At 37.1% G+C, this 19987-nt stretch overlaps 1 protein-coding gene across 1 annotated transcript in view; it reads right to left on the bottom strand.

The window, feature by feature from the left end:
* Positions 1-19987, bottom strand: part of LOC106867455 (uncharacterized) — a 52638-nt gene that overhangs the window by 3113 nt on the left and 29538 nt on the right. The window contains exons 13-20 of the mRNA XM_014912334.3: positions 17934-18046; positions 16543-16781; positions 11711-12453; positions 8688-8798; positions 5952-6063; positions 4076-4180; positions 2455-2700; positions 91-258 (exon numbers count right to left, since the gene is read on the bottom strand). Coding sequence (XP_014767820.1) covers positions 91-258; positions 2455-2700; positions 4076-4180; positions 5952-6063; positions 8688-8798; positions 11711-12453; positions 16543-16781; positions 17934-18046 — 1837 coding nt within the window. The remainder of the gene's footprint in view (positions 1-90; positions 259-2454; positions 2701-4075; positions 4181-5951; positions 6064-8687; positions 8799-11710; positions 12454-16542; positions 16782-17933; positions 18047-19987) is intronic.

Genomic DNA, 19987 nt, shown 5'->3' with positions numbered 1-19987 from the left:
GAATCCATATTTCATTTTATTCTTTCACACACACATACATATTAAATAAAAATGCAAGGCACCTTCCTTAGCAAGTTGTTACTGGCTTACCTTATTGTTGGTTTAGGTGGTACCGGTGGAACATGAATAAAATTAACTGCAACAGACAGGGTAAACAGTTGGGAATCTTCTTTGGTTTCTGCTTTGATATTTGGTTTGATAAAACAGGACACTAAATGCAAGTCATTGCAATGAAATGTCCAGTTGTTATAAGAATAACTAGGAGAAAAATGAGAAAACGTTTATATCAATTTACATTTATTGTTAATTGATGATGTTTAATAATGCAGATACATCTTTATACAAGCCACTCTAAAAGTGGTTTTAAAATATGAATTGGAAGCCAATAAGTTTAGTAATGAATTTAGTGTGATCAAAGTTCAGGCCTCAGTTCCCACCTATAGGGCATCAAAAAGGAGTTCAAGGCCAGCTGTCCATCAGAACTGTGATTATCTAGCTCTGAATAGATGAATCTACAGTAGAATTAAAGATGTGCAAACAGAACCTAGAATTGCGAGGCCCCAAACTAAAATTTAGTGAAGATAAAGTTGTAAGGAAGTAGAAAAGAAGACAGGACTGTGGCGCTGTCAAGAAAATGGCCTTGTTTGGTATCCAGAAAAAGAGTAGCTAGGAACTTAATGTATGCGTAGAAACACACAAGAGATGTGGAATCACAGACAAATTAAAAGAAATCAGGCTTCTCACGTGGCAGATGCCTTGGGGCAGTATGCACTAAGAGCATACTGGAAATAGACTCTTAAACGTCTGGCTAACTCACTTGAAGTAGTCATAAACTTTTGTTACCTAAGGTGGCATAATAAGCAGAGGTGGTGGTTCTACTGAAAATATTAGGTTGTTTCACATGAAATGCCATATTTGAAAGGTAACAATAAAATGTTTTAGAAGTGTTAGAGAACTGATTTATTTAATCAAAGTATGATCCGTGTTCATTTATGACTTTTACCCAACGTTTCTGTAAGTCATATATTCCATCTTTAAAAAAACAAATTAATCTTTCGCTGTGATAAACTGTCTGAATGCTTCAGTTACCTATTCTCTATTTAAAAATGTTTTATTGCCTATGTAAAGCTCAAAATGCTTAAATAAGTGATGATCAAAATGAGAGATATCAGGGGAATAGTGAGGATGTTGCAAAATCTCATCATTCAGGCTTTGCTACTTTTGGACCATAGCTTGAAGTGTGTGAGGATGTGCATTGTCGTGGAGTACAATTGGACCATCTCTATTCACTAGTCTGGGTTGCTTCTTTTTCAAATTCTCATGAAAAAAATATATTTCCTGGCAATACGATGTTGCTGTTACTGTTTTTCCTTGTTGCAAAAATGAATAATGAATAGTTCCCTTCGCCAATCACCATACAGTGACCACTAACTTTTTGGGGTGCAATGGTGGGTTTGGGTAGTGTTTAGGTGATTCTCACTGTCCTGTTCTCCTGCTGTTGTCAGAGAGTATCCATTTCTCCTCACAAGTAACGGTTTGATGCAAAAATGGTCTTTTTCCAGTTGAGAAAGCAATAAGGAGCACACTTCGAGGCGTCTGTTTTTTTGAATCTCGTTCAGTTGATGTGGATCAAACCTATCCGTTTTCTTGACTTTTCCAATTTTTCACAGGTGTCCAAAAACAGTTGTGCAATGTGTTTGGAGTTTTGATGAAAGTTTTTGAACCTTTGTTCTCGGATTTTGTTCATTTTGTTCATGGAAAATGGACATTAAACGGTGATGATGATGATAATGAATTCTAGGTCTCAGACTTCAATGGTTCATAAACTTTGAAAGAAATTTCAATGAATATGATTTTTGATCATAAAGATTCAACAGCTAACTTCACTGTATTTACATTGAATCTCCTTATCAGGTTTCTGCCTGTGTAGTTGACAGAATACTAAACCATAAAGAAGCAGGCATTGAAATAATACTCGACCCTTTAAGAACTATTGTAGCAGCATTTAGGACAACTATTCAACACAAAGTTCCCAAAAGATAAATCTGCCATCAAAGTTATTTTTAATAATATTTCATTTCTTATGGCTACAGGAAACATTTTCCCCAAGATTCTCCCATTTTAGTCTCACCACATTGATAATAAACTCATTATTTATCTTTTATTGGATATATTTTTTTTTTTATTAACTCATTATTTTTCTTCTTTTATTGGATATATTTAGATTTTTCTATATATTTAGATTTTTGCTCTAATGTTAAACATTAGAGCAAGAGAACAAAGAAATATCTAGTTTTAAATGAAGTTGAAGTAGTAAGGGATATCCTACCTAGGTAGTGGGACTTATCTATATTTAACAGCAAACAACAATTCTAGTACATTTAAAGTTTTGTGTAATTCACTGAACTGTAAAAGTTGAATTGATTAAATATAATGGAAAAATTTGACCTTTACCTAATTTTTGCTCCAATAATTTCGTTGATCACTATGCCATGAACATAACCAGTATGAGCATACATTATGCTCAGTTTAATACCAACTGGCATTAAATCACAAGAACTAGCTTGAATCTTTGATGCAGCATTTAATGTTACTGGCATTAAAATGTGGTGAAAAATATTGGTTTGGTTAGAATTATTATTGATATTTCTAGAATTACTACTGTTTGATGTATCAGGAAATATTTCAGAGATATTTGGCCTGCAACAGAAAAAAATACTCTTATTGGTCATATATAGAAAGAAATTAGAATGTTTCCTCAGCAAGATAAAATTACAGCAATTTTCTGTTACAATTTTATAGCTATTGTTTCCAAAGTGTTATAGTAACTTAGATATAAGCCTGTTAAATAAAATTGAACTTGCTTAACCAAAGGTCCACATGTACAAGTTTTAGAGTCACAACATAGAGAATTGTCACAAAGATGTTCCGTATTATTAAAAATCATACATAAATATTATTAAGAAATAGATGCACACAAGCATTATTATTACTAGCAGAAAGACTGACCTCCGGGTGGTTTTCTGCTAGCCACTCAATATTTTCACATTTGATTCCCAATTCTAATAATTTTTATGATATTTTACGCCTAATTATTTCTTTGTATAATAGTGCTCACTTGCTTAGTAAATAACGCTTTTATTATTTTATCAGTCATAATCTCTCTTTTTTAAAGAGTCAGTCTGTTATATATATATATATTTACCATTAATAATTGGTAGAACTTAAATAGCTAGCTAGATAGATAAATAGATGGATGGATGGATGGATAGATACACACACACACACACACACACAAAAGTCTGGTGCTATGAGAATACATGGGAATGAGGTTTCCTTACTTTTTCAAATATACCCAAATTTAAAATCATCTAATATAATGATATTCATTCGGCATGTGTTGAAATATGCCAAAACAATTTAATCCCACACAAATATATATTACTTTACACATAGTTTATCTGTTAATTTTATTTACTGAAACTTGCTTAAAAGCATATTTTGCTTTAAAGTAGTATCTCCTTGTAGGAACAATTGTCAGTTGTTCCATACTGTTTCCATTTCTCTCAGCCAATATTTTTACATTAGCCTTTTTTTCGAACTCTAGATAATGCAACATACAGCTGACCCTGTGAGAAGAATTGTGTCAGAAGATCTATTCCAATTTGTTCAAATGTCAGTCCCTGTGCCTTGTTGCATGCACGTCAAGGCAAAAGCTGGCTTGACAGGAAATTGTTTGCATGTAAATGTAAATGGAAATTCCATTTCTTGAGATACATGTGGTATTCTTGGGATTAGCAGAGTTGATCCTGCATAAGGACCAGAAGCAACCTCAGCTTTAATAACATGATCATGTAAACTGACAAAGATGTAGTGTGTGCTACTGCAATGTCCATTAGTAGCATCTAAATTTCTCAGAAGCATTATGCATCATTTTTTCTTCATTTTGAGAATGTAGTGGAAACCCTGATGGTGTAAGTTTGTTGATGAACTTGATTGTTCTAAAGTAAAAATATCTGTTCATTGAAAGGAAACTAATGACAGCCCTGAACAAAATATTGTAAACAGAACTTACCTAAGTATTTTAATCCAGTGGGATTCAATACTTCCATCGTTATGTTGAAAACGTCCAATTCTATCAGCTGGTATCAGCCGGTTCAGCAAATATAAAACTTCTTTTCTAATAAATAGAATATGTAAAATGAGAACCTGTGCAATTATTTTTCAGGAAGTAAAATTCCTCAATGTCTGTTGTCTTAATATTCATTCCAGCAGGAAATTAAGAAACAAAAAAAAAAAACTATTTTTATTCTGTGGAAACTGACATATTCCATCATCATCATTGTTTGGGAGATAAAACATTTGTGGGTAATGGAAAAGTTTGAAGTGGTCCCAGTTATTATTGGGGTGCTTCGTACTGTGAGCACTAGAACTGAAAACTATTAAAAAAACTTGGGAACAACATCAGGATGAGGCATTAGAATGGATGGTTTGACTGAGGAATGGAAAGCCAGAAGGCTGCACCAGGCTCCAATCTGATCTGGCAAGATTTCTACAGCTAGATGCCCTTCCTAAAGCCAACCACTCCAAGAGTGTAGTGGGTGCTTTTTACATGCTGCTGGCACGGAAGCCAGTCAAGCATTGACCATGCTTGAATGGTGCTTTTTTTAGGTGCCAGTCGGGCAGCACTAGCACGAGCCATGACTATGATTGGTGCTTTTTATGTGCCACCGACATGGGAGCCAGTCAGACGGCACTAGCACAGGTCATGCTCGAATGGTTCTTTTTACATGCCACTGGTATGGATGCCAGTCAGGCGGTACCAGCATTCGCCATAATTACGATTTCACTTGACTCAACAGGTCTTCTCAAGCACAGCATATTGCCTGATGATTGAAGGGTACTTTTAAATGGGCCAGTTATGTGACCCTGCCATTGGCCACAGCTGTGATCTTGACTTGCCAGGTTTTCTCAATCACAGCATATCTCCAAAGGTCTCGGTTGCTTGTCATTGCCTCCCTGAGGCCCAACATTTGAAGGTTATGCTTCACCACCTCATCCCAGGTCTTCCTGGGTCTACCTCTTCAACAGGTTCCCTCCACTGTTAGGGTTTGACACTTCTTCATATAGCTGTCCTCATCCATATGCAACACATGACCATACCAGCACAGCCATCTTACTTGCACACCACATCTGATGCTTCTTAGGGCCAACTTTTCTCTCAGGTCGTTTACACTCTGTCGAGTCAGCAGAGTGAATTTAGTGCTTTTTATGTGGCACAAGCACAAGTGAGGTCAGTTTTGGCAAGGCTTTTACAGCTGGATGCCCTTCCGAAAACACCAACCACTTTACAGTGTGGACTGAATGCTTTTTAAGTGGCACCTGCACTGACAAGGTCATCAAGTAACTTGCAAGACAAATATCTTTTGAGAGGGGATGGGGCCTTGGTGGAGGTGATCTTGTGTCAGATGGTGAGAGGTTATAGTAAGACAAAAACAGGTGTCATCGTGTAGGAGAGGTACAAGGTTACCTGGTCAGAGAGAGAGAGAGAGAGAGATCAGGAATGAGGACAGGTGTGCTGCTGTAAAGAAGATACATGGTTGCCCAATCAGAAGGAAGTGCAGGAGAGAGAGAGAGAGAGAGAGTGGGATACAGCAGGATAGAGATGATGCTGGACACACTCACAAGGGACAGGGATCAGAACATAAATAGGTTGATCAAGTAAAGGCAGAGAGAGAGAGATAAATGGTGGCAAGTGTCAGGGTAGACTCTTGAGGTTTGAATGTTATATGAAAACCAAGTACATTTCATTATGAAATTAGCTACGTTAAGTTATTTCTTCCTTTATATTTTTAATCATTTATGAATGCAAATAATAAAACAAATGAGGTGTTCAATTATTTTGAACAAAAAATAAAAATGAATTTCATATGGTTTTGTTTACTTCTCACCTTAATGTTTCACAATTATCAACTTGTTTCAAAGGAATAAAACAACTGGAATAAATATCTTCACCAAACATAATCTGTCTCTTGCCGGCAAGAGCACAAAAGCCAGAAGGATCTAGAATAATCAAAACAAAGGTTCAGGTATCATTAAAAGTTAAATTTATAATCTTTTAACAATGAAATAAAATATCTCTGGAAATTATAAATGAATACAGAAAACAAAATAAACAATTAGAGGGGAACATTTCATACAATTTGGATTAAACCAGTCATCAATGAGTTTTCTATTTACATCACAAACCATCATTATTGTTTAATGTCCATTTTCCATGCTGTCATGGGTTGCATGGTTTGACAGGAGCTGGTCAGCTGTCCAGACTCCAATTGTCTGTTTTGGCATGGTTTCTATGGCTCAAATGGCCACCCATTTCACAGTGTGTGTGTGCTGGGGTGCCTTTTATGTGCCACTGGTGCAGGTGTGAACACCAGCATGAGTGCACTTTACCTGGCACTGCCACCTGCAAAGGACAAGCAGGTCTGTCTGTGTGTCTGGATGGCTGCAATTTTACTTAGCTTGGTGTGTCTTCGCAAGCACAGCTAATTTCCACAACACCTGGTCCCTTGTCATCTCCCCATGAGGCCCAGCATCTAAAGATCCTTTCTCACCACTTTGTCCTACATCTTCCTGAGTCTACCCCTTCCACAGGTTCCCTCTACAATTAGAGTTTGGCACTTCATTAAGCAACTGTCTTCACCCATAAACATCACATGACCATACCAGCTTACTTTTACACAAGTCTAAACTGACATATCTGACATAGATCACTCTGTATTATCATCACCATCGTTTAACATCCGTTTTCCATGCTGGTATGGAACAGTTTGATTGAGGTTTGGAGAGCCAGCGGCTGCACCAGGCTCCAATCTGATCTGGCAATGTTTCTACAGCTGGATGACCTTCGTAACACCAACCACGAGAGTGTAGTGGGTACTTTTTATGTGCCATCAGCACAGGAGCCAGTCAGGCGACCCTGGTATCAGTCACGTTCGGATAGTGCTTTTTTTAGTGCCACCGGCATGGGAGCCAGTCGGGGGTACTGGCATCAGTCACATTCAGATGGTGCTTTTTACATACCACCGGGATGGGAGCCAATCAGTGGGTACTGGCATTGACCACGTTCTGTATGTATAAATTATATCGATTTGTGAAGCTAGCATGCTCTGCTGGATGTTTAATGTCAGTGTGCATACACAGGGTGTAAGCGCCCTGAGAGAAAAGTTGGACATTAGAAGCATCAGATGTGGTGTGCAAGAGAGACGACTGTACTGGTATGGTCATGTGCTGCATATGGATGAGGACAGCAGTGTGAAGGAGTTACACCCTAACAGTGGAGGGAACCTGCAAAAGAGGTTGACACAGGAAGACATGAGATGAGGTGGTGAAGCATGACCTTTGAATGTTGGGCCTCACAGAGGCAATGACAAGTGACCAAGACCTTTAGAGATACGATGTCATTGAGAAAATTCGGCAAGCCAAGTGAGATCGTAGCCATAGCTGATGCCAGTGTTGCATAACTGGTCCATTTAAAATACCCTTCAATCATCAGGCAATATGCCATGCGTGAGAAAACCTCTTGCGGCCAGTGAAATCGTAGTTGTGGCTGATGCCAGTGCTACCTGACTGGCATCCATACTAGTGGCACATAAAAAGTACCATTCGAGTGTGGTTGATGCCAGTGCCACCTGACTGGCCCCTGTACTAGCGGCCCATAAAAAGCACCCACTACACTCTCAGAGTGGTTGGCATTAGGAAGGGCATCCAGCTGTAGAAACCTTGCCAGATAAGATTGGAACGTGGTGCAGCCTCCTAGCTTGCCAGTCCTCAGTCAAACAATCCAACCCATGCCAGCATGGAAAGTAGACGTTAAATGATGATGATGATCCCAATCTATTAAGTTCTGCAAGAGAGACTACTTATAAAATTCTGTAGTACAATGGTACATTTATGAATGAAGTTAGTAATTTTATGTGAAAGATGTTTTCTATATTAAAAACCAAGACAGTATTATCAAACAAAATTAAACATTCTTAAGCATAACACTAAGGTTAACTTTAATAAAATATTACCAATCAATATGAAATAAGTTTAATTTTCTGTCAGATATTGAAATAAATAAAATTTGTCCTAATTTTGTGGTTGTGTAGCTTTGGTGTGTTCTGACAGATCCCTGATTTTGGTAATTAGTATTGACTTGAAGTTCCAATGTTTATGCTACTTGAAAATGACGCTATAGATATTGCACTCTCTTTATTCTATAGCGTGTTCCTGCTAGAATTGGCAGCCAAATATCCCTTAAACTATTCCCCACCAAAAGAGAAACATACATTGGAAAATAAAGTTGCAGTTTGATAATTTGGGATCTGGGGAAAATAGTTTTGGATGATAGCTTTGGTACATATTCTAGGAATTGTTGAGAACTGTTCTAAATGATTTGATATTATTAAGTATTACATATCACACATGCAAAATATTACAGTTTTAAAGCGAGTTAAAATAAATTTTTCAATGAAATATAATGAAATAATAAATTTGTGATAAAACTTTATGTATAAAAAATTAATAACTTTGCTAATTATATATTAATAAGTCAAAATAAAATGAGGTGCTCCACCATGACCACAGCTGCATGGCTGAAATGAGTAAAAGAATAAATAAAAGAATAAAAGAATAAAAGATACCTGGATTCCAAACAAATATTTGTTGAGTTCTGTTTTGGTCAATAAAAAGGAAGGATTTTGTGTTGTTAAGAATAGTAATTCCACTCTGAACGGGTCTGCCAGGAAGATAACCTGATATATGGAACATTAAATGTTTTTATTTCTCTCATTGATTCTAGTGAAATGAATGAGTAGAGACAATCAAAAGAAGAAACTTACAAAACAACTGGTGATGGTATATTTTTAAAGAATGATGAAAACTTTAGGAGAAAAGACAATGTTAGTCAAGTGAATTCAACCAAACTTGTCCACAAATATAAAGTCTACTGCAAAATGTAACAAAAGATATCAATGGGAATTTGATGGAATGCATTTTAGAAGGAATGTTTTCAAGTGTTTAATTTAAATGGGTTTCCTCATTACCACAATATGGAACCTGATGCAGCTTCTGTCAAGGCATCCAACCCATGCCAGCATAGAAAACAGACGTTAAATGATGACGCCTCATTAAACTGTACAACTAAGAGGGGAAGTGTGTCTTGGTTTAGTTGAATTTATTGATACTACAAGTTAATAATATAAGCATATATAGTACTGGAAATATAAACAACATATTACAACAGAGGTGCAGGAGTGGCTGTGTGGTAAGAAGCTTGCTTCCCAACCACATGGTTCCGGGTTCAGTCCCACTGCATGGCACCTTGGGCAAGTGTCTTCTATTATAGCCTTGGGCTGACAAAAGCCTTGTGAGTGGATTTGGTAGACGGAAACTGAAAGAAGCCCGTCGTATAAATATATATGTATGTATGTGTTTGTTGTTTCTGTCTGTATTTGTCCCCCCACCATTGCTCGACAACCGATGTTGGTGTGTTTATGTCCCTGGTACCTAGCGGTTCAGCAAAAAGAGACTAACAGAATAAGTACTAGGCTTACAAAGAATAAGTCCTGGGGTCGATTTATTCGACTAAAGGTGGTGCTCCAGCATGACCGCAGTCAAATGACTGAGACAAGTAAAAGAAAACATAGGTAAAATATGTTAACTAGATACAAAATTATAGAAAGTCCTGTAAATGTCATATTTTTGTAATCTTTTAGTCATACAGTAACTATGGACACGTTTGCAAAATATGGTGAACAGGAAAGTGGATATAGTGATCCAATTACGTGTAAAAAAAAATCAGATGTAAACTTAATAATAATGCTGATGGTGGTTATAATTATTAAAACAATTAAGAGAAATGGAAAGTCAGAATAAAATGAAATTCCTGCACAAGGAGCATTTTAAACAAAGCATCATCATTTAACACCCACTCTCCATGCTGGCATGGATCAGACGGTTTGGCTGGAGCTGATAAGGAAGAGAGCTGCATTAGGTTCCAGTCATATGTGGCATGATTTCTATGGCTGCCCTTCCTAACACCAACCACTCCAGGAGTGTAATGGGTGCTTTTATGTGCCATTTACAAGACACCAGTAACAACCATGAGGATTCATGCCATTAATATAGCACCAGTAACAAGCATGACTACGATGCACGGGTGCCATTTATATGGTACTCTGACAGTGACCATGATTACGATTAATGAGTGGTGCCATTAACGGTCACAACTACGATTCATGAGTGGTGCCATTTACATGACATTGGCACAGCCACAACTACAATTTCATTTGGTCTGATGAGTCTTCTCATGCATAGCATATTACCATAGTTCTCAGTCATCACCTCTGTGAGGTCCAACAGCCAAAGATCATATTTCACCACTTTGTCCCAGTTCCCTCCACAGTTAAAGGTTAGCATTTCTTTACACCGCTGTCTTCATCCACACATGGCCATACCAGTGCAGTTGTCTCTCTTGCACATCACATTTGATGTTTCTTATGCCCAACTTTTCTCTCAAGACACTAACACTGTTGTACATGCACACTGACATTGCACATTCAGTGAAGCATACCAGTTTCATTTCTTTCAAGCCTACGCATGTCATATAATCACACCTGATGGGTTATATCAATAATGGTATAAATAAATAATATATATACAAATTATGGGACAACCCAGCAACACAATAGCTCAAACAGCTGTCTTGTTTATGCTTATTAGCCATGGAGCTAATAGAGGGAAATCTACAACCATAAAGAGGCTTCTCCTATTTGATTATATTTTTTATGATAATTTTTGAAAATCCACTCAAATTAATGAATGTAAGACTAGCATATTAAATATTTTGTCAGCCCCATAATCACCATTATTAGAAATATGGCTAGTTTCCATCAACAACAAAAAAAAGCACCATTCAAGCATGGCCGATGCCAGTACCATCTGACTAGCCCTCATACTGGTGGCACATAAAAAGCACCCACTACACTCTTGGAGTGGTTGGCGTTAGGAAGGGCATCCAGCTGTAGAAACATTGCCAGATCAAATTGGAGCCTGGTGCAGCCTTCAGTCAAACGGTCTGACTCATGCCAGCATGGAAAATGAATGTTAAATGATGATGACGATGATGATGAATAGGTATGAAATGTTTTGGCATCACTGAGCTGATGCAGACTTATCTGACATCAGGCATTTTACAGTTTCTTTCGTTCTCTTCTGTATGTGTAATGCTTTTCTATTTCTATGTTTGACTCCAGGACCAAAACAAGTTAAATGTCCAGTCAGCCAAATCCTCCACATCCAAACAATTGCAGCCACTTAACTCATGTTGTTTACAACCTTATTATAGATTATATGCCTTTGCCTTTACTTTCCAAAGTATTAAAGTTTTACTTTTAATTCATAATCAAAATCCGATGCAAAATTCCTACATCCAGCAATTCATACCCTACGATCCAAGGTACTTTTGAATGGGCTGGGGCTGGTTATGTGAAACTGGTGTAGGATACAGCCGTGAACTCACTTTATTTGCTGGGTCTTCGCAGTCACAGCATATCTCCAGAGGTCTCTGTCTTTCGTCATTGCTTCTGTGAGGCCCAACAGAGGCGATAACGAAAGACAGAGAATATGGATGTTAAAATGCTTTAATGAATTAAATCTAACTTACCTGGATTTTCTGATTGGCCGTTTGGAAGTTTACTTCCAGATTGGTTATAATTGATGTAATATACTTGAAAATGTTGTGTTAAATGAGTGATGCTTTCATTTTGACAGGTGTTATTATCATTTGATCCTGTTTTAGATACATTTCTTTCTTCCATACTTTGATTAATTTTGGATATAGAAACATTTCCCAGAATAATTGATACATTTAAGAAAGTAATTCCTGTTTTGTTCCATGTATACTGATAATTAACTTGAAGAACAACATTATCACAAAATACTTCATTTTGCCTTTTTTTAACAGTAGGAACGGGTGGTTTTGTATAACTGTCATCCCAAGAACAACGTGTTTCAAAAAGTTTGTTTCCATTTACAGATTTATTAAACTCTTCTTTCCAATCATAGACTGCAGTGTTATAGGTTTTTACATAGGAATTTACATTTTTAGCACAGAAGTAATTAACATCAGTAAGAATATTATTAGAAGGTGCAACACAATTTGAGTCAATTAGTGAGGTTGGCAGAACATAAGACATAGCACTTAATACAGAACTTCTTGAACAGATGTCATTGTCTATGTTAGAAGTGCAATCAGAAGTTATATTTACAAGGTAAGGGAGAGGAGCTGATGTAATGCATTGACCAGTGAATATCTTTTGAGGTAAATAATTAGTTGCTGATGAACGACCATTATTTATCAGATTTTCATTTCCTTCATCCAAAGAACTTTGAGGAGTATTTTTTTCTCTGGAAACAGACGAAGGAAGACAATTATACAATCCAGTAAAAATGCAATAGTTTATAAGTCAGTTTTTGTTTAATGCATATTTCCAAAAAATAAACTTGGTTTATAAGTCAGTAGTGTAAAAATATGAGAGAGAGAGAAAGAGAGAAAACCATAAGGAAAAATTTGTTCAACATGTTAAAGGTTGCATCAAAATGCCTCAGCTAGACAAATTGTGTTTTCACTCCATTAAAATTTAGAGTTTCAGTCTCAGTAATGCTCCAACATGTAAGAATTGAGATTGTCCATCAATTTCCAAATGTAAGGAAGTGAATTCTACCTTTACATAAAAGAATGAAGGAACTGTATGTGTTTAGTTCTCAATGTCCTCCAGCAGATATTAATTTAGTTCTGTATGTAAGTACATTTCTGAGAGAGTTACCATTAAGTGAGCAAAACATTTTGTGACTGAAATAACATTCTGCCAGTTGGGTTGATGGAATGTTTCCATTTCTATAATACGGATTAAATTGAAGTTAACTCTAACATTATTCTTATTGCAAAGTTTATGATATTTGTGTTGCAAGAGATTTTTGTCATGAAGGATGGGAAATTTTTTTAGCTAGCCACATTGCATGCTATTCTCATGCTGTATGTGTGGCAAGTGTTAAACTAGACGAAATATGTTTTCCTAGTTCTCTTGTACTGAGATTTGGGCTTGTTTCATGTATCTTAGTTTTTCTTTGAAACCACATATCATGCATCAATATGGGTTAGATACTTTCCTCCTGTTAAGTACTAAATATTTTATGATTGTGGAAAGATAGTTGGACCTTTAGTTTACAATTATACTGTCTTTTAGTATTTTATAGATGTAGTGCTTGCCCATAAGTTATGACACGGTTCTTAGGTTGATGGTCATCTTTGATCCCTTAATATTGTGTATGACAAATTTGCATGACACTGTATTTGTCAGTCCTGTACTACCTGGCCATATATGAACCATTCTTCTTCACAATCATTTTAAAAGAAGTTATAAGCTCTCCATCCTAAGGGAGAATTTTTACTCTCTTTGTCTTATTTACTTATACCCTGTGACATACATTGTTAACATCAACCCATGTCTCTGGATTTATGTTGATTTTTCCTGGAGTTGTCTTTATTGAAACTTTCAAGTGTAGCTGTGTGAGTAAGAAGCTTGCTTCCCAATCATGTGGTTTTGGGTTCAATCCCACAGCACAGCATCTTGGGCAAATCACTCCTACTACAACTCTGGGCTGACCAAAGCCTTGTCGGTGGATCCAGTGGATGGAAATTGAAAGAAGCCTGTCATATGTATGTATCTGTGTATGTGTCTGTGCTTGTCCCCCATCAGGACCACTTGACAACCAATGTTGGTTTGTTCATGTCCCCATAACTTAGAAGTTCAGCAAAAGAGACCAATAGAATAAATACCAGGCTTAAAAATCAGTACCAGAAGTGAGTTGTTAAACTAAACTCTTTACAATATGGCTGAAGTCCAATGACTGAAACAAGTATAAAAATATATCGTTCTTTGAGCAACAACATATGCAATGATTCCATTGATAAATTAATGGCAGATATGGCTTTTGGGATAATAACCAAAGTAATATAACTATTTCTTCTGTGCAAACTTTGATGTCTGATATATATCTGTCTGATTATTCATCAAGTGACTCGGATGAAATAATACTTGAAGAATGGTCAGACACTGCTGTCGGTCCAAAAATACCTTTTGGATTTGTCAAGGTATTTTTTTTCCCATTTCCCACTGAGTTTTAATCAATGCAATTGCTCAACAAATTAATTTGTATATAGAACAACAAGAAGCAGACATCTTTGTTTTGACATGCATTAAAATTCGTGTATACCTGCAAATGTTATTTTGGAATGAAGTAACTCAACTTGCTTATAACAAGCTGTAAAAAGTTCAGAAAAAACTTTTTTTGTGATGTTTAGTTCTTACTAATTACATTTATTACCAACATATTTTAATCTTTTTTTTAGTGTAGCTGCTTTTAATTATTATGTAATTAACAAACACACATGCACAACATTATTTTTGGCACAAATGACTATCTACATTTAAAAAACAAAGCAAAAACAACTAAAACTGTCAATTTTCACAATAATCTGACCCCACAAGTAAATACACTATCAGCAAATTGAATAAACAATTTTTCAGCTATTTTCTGCTCTGTCAATACAGAACTGAGCTTTTCACCTAAATTTTCAACACGAAGCTAGAAGTTAATGCTTTCCTAAACTTGTCCATGCCAAAACCATTCAGGCAGTGGAAGATCGCCAGTTCATCATTCCTATATAATCCTCTGCTGGGAGCAACTTTTGGTTTCTTTTAAGATTATCTCAAATATATGAATCATCTAATTTAAAGACTTTAGCACCTTAAAGCTACCAATAGAAAAGTTAAAAAGTTTCTCACCTTTTTTTTCCACCTAGGAAGAGATGTTATAAACCAAGAGCAACTTACTGTAGTTCATTATTATGCTGGTGTCATTAATAATAGAAAACACTTTAGCAAATTCCAAGATTTTTTTAAGGAAGAGATATAGAAATTTTTGAGTAAAATTCCACTATATTGAACTTGCCTACTTTTCTATGCCATCAAATTGCTTTATTATAAAGCTGTGACAATTTTGTGTAAGCCTAGTTCATTTTTGACCCTTTAAGGTAATATATGGCTTATGTATTGCTAGGCATTCTACCCTAATACATATATATTTAAGAGGCTGGAAATTATGCCTTGTTGTTAATTATATTGTAAGAATTGGACTTGTATTTTTGGAAGTTTTAGTAGTTGTCTGACAGGAATTTGGAGTGGGTTGTATTATATAGTTCATGTAGATTTATTATTTTGTTGACAAATATGTGGTTTCTGTGGGTGTCGTAAATGGATATCTGATCATTTAAAAGGTTTTCAAAGCTACTGGTGTGATAGCTAAATGAATCAACTTGTTTTGTGTTTAATCTTTCTGAATGCCCAAGGTGGTGAGCTGGCAGAATCGGTAGCACGCCAGGCAAAATACTCAGCAGTATTTCGTCTGCCATTACGTTCTGAGTTCAAATTCCACCAAGGTTGACTTTGCCTTTCATCCTTTTGGAGTCGATAAATTATGTACCAGTCGCATACTGAGGTCGATGCAACTGACTAGCCCCATCCCAGAAATTTCGGTCCTTGTGCCTAGAGCAGAAAAGAATATTTCTGAATGCCCTAACCAAATTATTCCATTCAGCTTCTTGTTGGCTGAAAGATTGCACACATTGAGAGGGGGAGTAGCAAGAGAGTGAATCACCAAATTCAACTGAATTAAACTCTACTAATATGATTTAATAATCAGAGACCCTTGCAGTAGTGGAAAAAGGGTAAATAGAAGAGGTAGCATGTGCTCACTCACACACACACACACACACACACACACACACACACACACAGAGGGAGTAAGAAGTTGATCTTGCTCTAGGTCAATCCTGATGAGGAGAATCATATCTGATGTGTCCTTTCCTTTTTTTTTTAATTAGAATTTTATGTAACACAATGTTACAGCTTAGCTTAGCAAGAATGAGGCATTGTAAAATTTAGTGGATATCAAAAATATCAAAATTTACATGAATTATTTCCCTCACTTGAAGTGAAGGGAAGATGGAGACCGAGGAAGACATGGGATGAAGTTTTGAAGACCAATCTCAAAACACTGAACCTTATGAAAGAGGTGACAGAGAACTGAGACATGTGATGCATTGCTGCACTTGTACTTTGTCAGCAAAATAATAAAGACCCATCCACCACAACAGAATTGAGGTCCTAAAACCAAGATGCCATGTAAAAAGCATAGATGTAGGTGCTGGTGCCACTTAAAAAGCACCTGTGATGGTGCCATATAAAAGGTACCCAGTACACTGTGGAGTGGTTGGCATTAGGAAGGGCATCCAGCTGTAAAAACTAAGCCAAAACAAACTGTGGAATCTGGTATGGGCCCAGGCCTTACCAGTTCCTGTCAAGCCAACTAACCCATGCTAGTATGGAAAATGGATGTTAAATGATGATGATGTGACAATGAAGGAATAGGTACCTGTAAGAATAAGTTTCAGACCATATTTCTCTGAAAGATGTGGGATCAAGATTAAACAGATGGTTGTTGTAGTATATACCAAGGAAAGCATTATCTTTCTTAACAACACAGAACCAAGAATTTAAATCAGAAACTATGCTCGAGGACATTTGTGTTTCACATAAGTGAGTCGAGAGAATTTGCTCTGTATCTTCTTTAGGACACTGATTCAAGTTTAATTCTTGGAAATCTTGGCAATCCTTCACAAAAACAAAAACAAAAAAAATTACATTAAAATATTCATATTGTTTGTTGTTAATGAAAAAAGTTACATTTTCAATACATATTTTATATCAATAAGTCAAATCTATATCAATAAGATCAATAAATTTTCCATGTATCCTTAGCTTCCCTGCCTGTTGTTTCTACTAATCATCTCTTTCCTGTGCCTTCAGCCATTGTTCTCTCTTCTCTACTGTACTCCATCTTTAATACCATTTATCAGCTATCACTCTCAATGCCTTTTACCATAATCTACCCTCCACGGCCACACCTATTTCTCTCACCATCTATCTTGTCCTCATACTCTTATGAAACTTCCCCCTCTATCACCCCGGCCCACTCACCCAAACCAATCCTCTAAGGCATGACTAACACCTCAGATGTAGGAAAACACTCCTAAATTGAAGATGCTCTCACTCAGCAGGAATAAAACCCAGGCAAACCAAATATGGCATACATCAAGAACCATAATATTCAAATTTCCACATTATCTATTCATGACTTAATTATAAATTCAAAATGACTGACAAACTATCCATCAAACTATCAAAGATAGTATGCTCTAACTTGGAATGCTAACGGATTGGGATATAGACTAGATGCTGAATCAAAGACATTGATGAAGTTGGCCTAGATTTCATTGTGGAATTGCTCATAGCCATATGCAGCAGTTCAAGTATCTCTGGAAGATGAACAAATAAAGTGTATCTAATCACACTGGAACAGCATCTAGGCACATATCAAAGTAATACACATGCAAAATTTCAGCCTATTACATCAATTATTCTTGGAGATATTGTGACCTAAAGATTGCTACCCAGTCAAAAATGTCATTTCGAGGAAAACACAAAAATGCTGGAAACAGTTGATTTTACAACAATGCCCAACTACACAAAGATAATATCCACATTTTGGTGAAATATTTGCAGTTTTGCACAGTCTAATAATGCCCAGAAGCATATCTTTTGCTATTTTTCTGAGATTTTGCTATCTGAAATCTGAGGTATTAGTCTTGCCTTAAAATGGTAAAATAAGTTTTAATGAAAAGTAAATAAAAGATTAATTTCAAAATTAAATAAAAAGAATTGAATTTCTGGATTAGATCATTACAGAAAATCCCAAAAACTTACAGAATCACAGCAACAATTGATGTCACACATCATCCCTTTCAGATCACAAGAACATGGCACAAACTTCTTACTTAGAGGGTCGATATTATTTAACGTATGTGCTTCTAGTTGTACTAAAATATAAAACAAACACATTGAAAGAAAGCAAAAGGCAAACTTTGTTTCAGCATCCTTGAGGTCACTATTTCAAGATGTTGTAAAATTAGTATTAAAAGTAATGATAAAAAAGACTTAAAAAAAAAAGATTATTAAAAATATTGCATTATAATGACTTCAAATGAAATTTTGTTAACACATCATCATCATCATCATCGTTTAACGTCCGCTTTCCATGCTAGCATGGGTTGGACGATTTGACTGAGGACTGGTGGAACCAGATGGCGACACCAGGCTCCATGAAGGAGAGAAACATATCTGTATGGGTGATGGTTCACTTGCACTTAACAAGGCTGCAAAGGGAGAGGTTTGGAGACGCCACTATGAAAGGTTGCTCAATAAAGAGAATGAATAGGAGAAAGAGTCTGCCAAATGTCGTCCCAACAGAGAGGCCAGTTATCCGAATTGACAATACCTTGGTAGATAAAGCAATTAAGAGTATAAAGACAGGGAAAGCCCCCGGCCCATCAGAAATCACCACAGAGATGCTTAAAATATCTGGCGGTGTCGGCTATAGCCTAGTCACCCATATAGTTAACCAGGTGATACACGAAGGAGTCATACCCAATGACTGGTGTAGCAGCACCATAGTTAACTGCTACAAAGGTAAAGGTGATGCTTTAGATACAAATAATTACAGAGGTATCAAGTTGATGGATCAGGTAATGAAAGTCACGGAGAGCTTCCGTTACCTTGGTGACCAAGTCAGTAGCGGGGGAGGGTGCGCTGAAAGTGTAGCTGCTGGAATAAGAATAGGCTGTTGCAAAGTTCAGAGAGCTCCTACCTCTGCTGGTGACAAAGGGCCTCATGCTCAGAGTAAAAGGCAGACTGTATGAACAGCCAGGCTACATGGCAGTGAAACATGGGCCGTGACTGCTGAGGACATGCGTAAGCTAGTATGATCCGCTGGATGTGAAATGTCAGTGTGCATACACAACAGGGTTAAGCGCCCTGAGAGAAATGTTGGACATAAGAAGCATCAGATGTGGTGTGCAAGAGAGATGACTGCACTGGTATGGTCATGTGTTGTGTATTGATAAGGACAGCAGTGTGAAGAAGTGCCACACTCTAACAGTAGAGGGAACCTGTGGAAGAGGTAGACCCAGGAAGTCCTGGGATGAGGTGGTGAAGCATGAACTCCAAACATTGGACCTCATGGAGGCAATGGCAAGTGACTGAGACGTTTGGAGATATGCTGTGCTTGAGAAGACCCAGCAAGCCAAGTGAGACTGTAACAGTGGCCTATGTCAGAGTAGCATAACCAACCCATTTAAGAGTACCCTTCAATCATTGGGCAATAAACTGTGCTTGCGAAGAGCTGTTGAGTCAAGTGAAGTTACTGTTGTGGCCGATGACAGTACCGCCTGATTGGCACCCACGCCAGTGTTGCCTGACTGGTCCTGTGCTGGTGGCATGTAAAAAGCACCATTCAAGCGTGGCTGATGCAGTTCTGGCCAGCTGGTCTGGTGCCGGAGGAATGTAAAAAGCATCATTCATCATCATCATCATCATCATCATCGTTTAACGTCCGCTTTCCATGCTAGCATGGGTTGGACGATTTGACTGAGGACTGGTGAAACCGGATGGCAACACCAGGCTCCAGTCTGATTCGAATGTGATTATTACCAGTATCGCCTGACTGGCTTTTTACATGCCAGTGGCATGCAAAAAGCACCCACTACACTCTCAGAGTGGTTGGCATTACAAAGAGCATCTAGCTGTAGAAACTTTGCCAGATCAGACTGGCGCCTGGTGCAGCCTTCTAGCTTGCCAGCCCTCAGTCAAACTGTTCAGCCCATACCAGCATGGAAAGTGGACATTAAATGATGATGATGAACCCTTCAGCCTTCTATAGTTTAAGACACTTGCTTAAAGGGCAGTGCAGCGGGACTGAATCC

The sequence above is a fragment of the Octopus bimaculoides genome, chromosome 6, assembly GCF_046866305.1.
Source record: "Octopus bimaculoides isolate indiv1 chromosome 6, ASM4686630v1, whole genome shotgun sequence".
NCBI lineage: Eukaryota > Metazoa > Mollusca > Cephalopoda > Octopoda > Octopodidae > Octopus > Octopus bimaculoides.
This window is presented reverse-complemented; position numbering and strand designations above follow the sequence as displayed.